General features: G+C 29.3%; 1 protein-coding gene across 1 annotated transcript; it reads right to left on the reverse strand.

Moving 5' to 3' along the window:
- Positions 1-2,239: 2,239 nt before the first annotated feature.
- On the reverse strand, positions 2,240-3,845 carry LOC145593035 (abscisic acid receptor PYL2-like). Its single transcript, XM_081649545.1, has one exon. It carries the CDS (start codon positions 3,697-3,699, stop codon positions 3,106-3,108), a length of 594 nt encoding a protein of 197 aa, XP_081505671.1. The 5' UTR covers positions 3,700-3,845; the 3' UTR covers positions 2,240-3,105.
- Between the last annotated feature and the right edge of the window lie 576 nt (positions 3,846-4,421).

Raw genomic sequence — 4,421 nt, forward strand, 5'->3', positions numbered from 1 at the left:
TTCTCTTCACCTTATTTTTGCTGAATTGAAATTATTTTTATTGAAACAAAATTATATTTGCTGAAATTTTTTACTGAACTTAAATTAATTTTACTGAACTGAAATTATTTTTGCTGAACTGAAATTATTTTTACTGATTTTCTATTATAATTCTTCTTTAAGAAAACTGAATTTTACTGAACTAAACTTATTTTTACTGAATTGAAATTAATTTTACTGAACTGAACTTATTTTTACTGAACTGAAATTATTTTTACTTAATATTATTTTTTTAAGGTGAAGAGAACAGGGCCTTAATCTGTGTCATTTATTCTCTTATGTTTATTGCTTACGCTTATTAATGACATACTTCGTACTAATTGTTTATGGGACTATAATGATAAATAGTCTTATGAGTGATATGACATGCACAATGCAAAACTCTATCCATCTGAAGCATTAATAATAAAAAGAGCAAGGGGGTAAATGTCATTTAAAGCTATGTTGCATATCAATAAGAAGGTTTAACATCGTTTTTTAAGCAGGATTAATAAATAATATTGCATCTATGAAAGAAATAAAATTGACATTAACATTTGGATAAAATAAAAGGTTAAAATCTTATAATTTTTAACTATGAAGAGATGAAGATTAATGAATAATGATAGCTAGATATTGATATACTTTCGAAAAAGTATATAATAATATTTGACACATATGGCTTGGGCTTATCTATCAATTAGCAAAGAATGAAATAGATAAAACTCTTAGACAACTAAGTGAACTAACAATAAATTATTAAGTCATTTTATGTTAGATTAATGACAAAAATGAACAATATATTGCAGAGTCAAGTTATAAGGAATGGTGGAATGGTTAGGGTGTTATAAGCACATATTCAAAAACACCTAATAAATAAATTAATCCCTTAGGAGACACACAAGTAAGGTAGTTCAGTTCATAACAAATTGAAATTATGCATGACATGATATGTGACTGATGATTTATTTTATTCGATTCTGATTCTATTTATATTAACAATTTGAAATGGAGATTATATTCTTGAGAAACAATCCACTTTAGTCATAATAGCAGTCCTTTGGTTAGTTTGATTGGCTTTTAGTAATTTTCATTTTTCAAAGTAGTTATTTTGAGTTTAGGTTAAATATGACAATATATATCTATGTGGTCCACCAGACACTAACATAGATCGATTACATAATCACGTAAAACCTAAAAAATAAAATTAACAATTAACTAATCATGTATGTCTATGTACTTTATCAAATTAACAATACTTTTTAGACTTGTTTTCATTCAAAAGTACACAAACATTTATACAGTACTACTGTAATTAGTACTCGTAAGTCATCAGCAACTACTTACAACTTTACATGGTGTCGCTTATTTCATATCTCTAGGGTGTTCTTAATCACGTGAATTTATGTTCACAATTAATCAATTTGTATTTTGTCCTTTATTGCTTAATTGTTTTCGGAATGTTGAATTAAAATTTGATTGGTCACATTTTTGGAGACCAAAAATATCGTAATACGAGTAAGAAACATAAATGTACAAACTCTAAATTATTAATTATAGAGCATCAAATTTTGCAATTAACCTGCAAAATCTGCAATTATTCTCCAAGTTTGTGTATGAGTGTATGACCAATCCAAGTATCTAACCACCAATATTCGGACCAATGCGAACAAATTGCGTTTACCGATAAATATGATTGTGTTTTTGCTTCATTACGAAGATCTGTCAGTACAAAATTTGTTCATTTTTTTAATAAAAGAATACTACAAAAACAATAATAATTGAACAAGAATACAGAAATGTATTTGAATATGTCATACTTCCATTTAGCATGATTAAGAAACATTACTAATTTCTAACTCTCAAAATAACAATATTATCAAACATGCCCAAAAAAAAAAAAAAAAAAAGAAAAAAAAAATAAAAAATTGCTAGTAGAACTAAGAATACTATGATTGTATGATGTATCTAAGTTTAGATACATGTAGAGAGATTTCTAGTGTAAGACACGTATATTAGTATATATTATGTATAGGCTCACTAGTCACTACTACCTCATTAAACAAGACAGATGTATTTACAATGGGTAAAGTTCACAACGAACCTCATATGTCACTCGTATCTATCCACTAGTATATTTACAAAAATTAAAGGCAAATAACACTTTTTGTTTACTATGCTCATGTTGTATCATAAATCTACGAGAAAACAAGAATTGAAACCCAAAATTAGACCCAACAAGTCGTGGTAGTTACCAACTCACCAAGTAAGCAATAGACATAAAAAATTATAAAATTAGAAATTGACACTCTATTCCTATCGATATAAAAAATGAAAAAAATAAAGAGTGACATTAACAAGTTACTCGTATTAAACTATTTTTGTCAGAGGGGTAATCCATCTAATAATATTATCTATATGTATTCTTTTTTCATCTACATACATACTTTGAATTTCACAACATTGTAATTGCATGTACTCCGTAATTGTTACAGAGTAATATTATAAAAGCGTTAAAATATGAAATCAAACGCTAGAAATTTTAAATGATGGTTTCTCTCTTATGTAGTAATCCCCAAACGTCCAAAACATTAATAAAAAAATAAAATATGTGAATAATATAAAGACTATAAACATACATAATGTGTAACTTAAGAGAAAGCTTGCATTTAAGGAAACTCAGACCGTTGTTGAAATAACTAACAAAAAAAAGGAGTACCCAAGTAATCTAACCATACAAAAATCATAGAATATGTCAATGCAAAAGTACAAGAAATAACTCCAACTAATAACAACTAAGTACTTTTCTTCTCAACAAGAATTTAAAAAAAAAAAAAAAAAAGATTAAAAAAAACTAATCGATCATTGACCAAGATAATCTCCAAATCCATGCTAAATTAAATACATGAATATAAAATAATTATAACAATAATAATTATATTAATATTAATAATTAATTATATTAATATTAATAATTAATTATGAAGAGGGTAGCCTCAATTTTTGAGAAACTATCCATTCATTCATTCCAATAAAATTTAATTTTTTTTTTTCTTGAATTAAAAAAAAAAATAAAATCTCAAATAATTATTCATCATTATTACCTTGCAAATCAGACATAGCAATAACCCCAAGTTTTTGAAGATTAAGCTTAACAACAGTATCAACAAACATCTTGGTATCTTCAGCAGTATTACCTTCTGGAATATCAACAATATACGATTCCAAAACAATTGTATAAACTTTTTTGTTATTATCATCCTCAACAAACTCATTCACGGAGGTAACAGATTTGTAGTTACGAAGGCGGTGTTGTCCACCCACGACACGAAAGCTAAGCACGCGGTGTTGATCATCGAGAAGCTCGAGGCGTTCGGTGCTGGTGGAAGCAGGAAGGCCAGATACTACGCTAACTTCACGTACACTACCAACGGAGGAGCCGTCTCCTGAGGTCAAACGGCAGCTTTTGATGAAGTGTTTGTAGCGTTCGGGGTTGTCAAAACGACGGACATAGGGCCAGATAATGTCGGCGGGGGCGTCGATGCGTTGAGTGATGAGGGAGGTGGTGGTGTTGGGGGGTGCAGGGTGGAAGGTGTGGTAGGTTTGGATGAGGGGTTGAAGGGTGGTGTATTCTTCTTGGGTTAGCCCTTGGGGTGGTGAGGGTGGTGCTTGGGTGCTCATGAGAAAGAGTGGTTGAGAGCACACGTGGGGTTGGAGGAGGGAAGAAATTGAAAGGAAGAAAAAAAATAATTTGGTGTTTGGAAAAATATAATGGAAATGAGAAGGAGAAATGGAAGGAGAAGAAGTTGTGAGTTTTTAAAAAGGGTTTTTATGTTGTTTGGATTGAATGGTTCTTAAGATGTTTGACTTATATAAGTCTACATCTTGGTTGCTACTTGTAAAGTTGTTATCTTATCATAAAGACAAAGAGTCTTGTATCGAGGTATTTTATTATATATTTGAAGTACGGTATGTAAACTGGTTGATACAATTCGGTGTATATGTATGTAGTGTGATTTTAATTAATCGACAAACTAACTCATTCTTATGTTGGCTGGTGATTGACTGTAATTATATGAGTCAATGTACATAATGTACATTATTGACTGTAATTATGATTTACATTCTAAGAATGATGTACATTATTGGTCGTATGTAATCACGATTTACACTCTAAGAATGATGTACATTATGCATAATAATGTATATCATTATTGGTTGGTTTTAATAAAATGAAAGTAAAAAAAAGGTCATTAAAAATCTCACAATTAATGTTGTTGATTCTTTAAGAGATTATGTATGTCACATATATTGTAACCGTTGTAGGAGTTAACGGTATTTTAATTAAGGCGATTGATGATCGAATATGTGATGTAATACTCCAACGTGGCAACTAATTATAA

The sequence above is a fragment of the Chenopodium album genome, chromosome 18, assembly GCF_948465745.1.
Source record: "Chenopodium album chromosome 18, dcCheAlbu1.1, whole genome shotgun sequence".
NCBI classification, from domain to species: Eukaryota; Viridiplantae; Streptophyta; class Magnoliopsida; order Caryophyllales; family Amaranthaceae; genus Chenopodium; species Chenopodium album.

Coding starts and splice junctions, on each gene's coding strand:
- LOC145593035 (XM_081649545.1), bottom strand. CDS start 3,699: ATGAGCACCCAAGCACCACCCTCACCACCCCAAGGGCTAACCCAAGAA.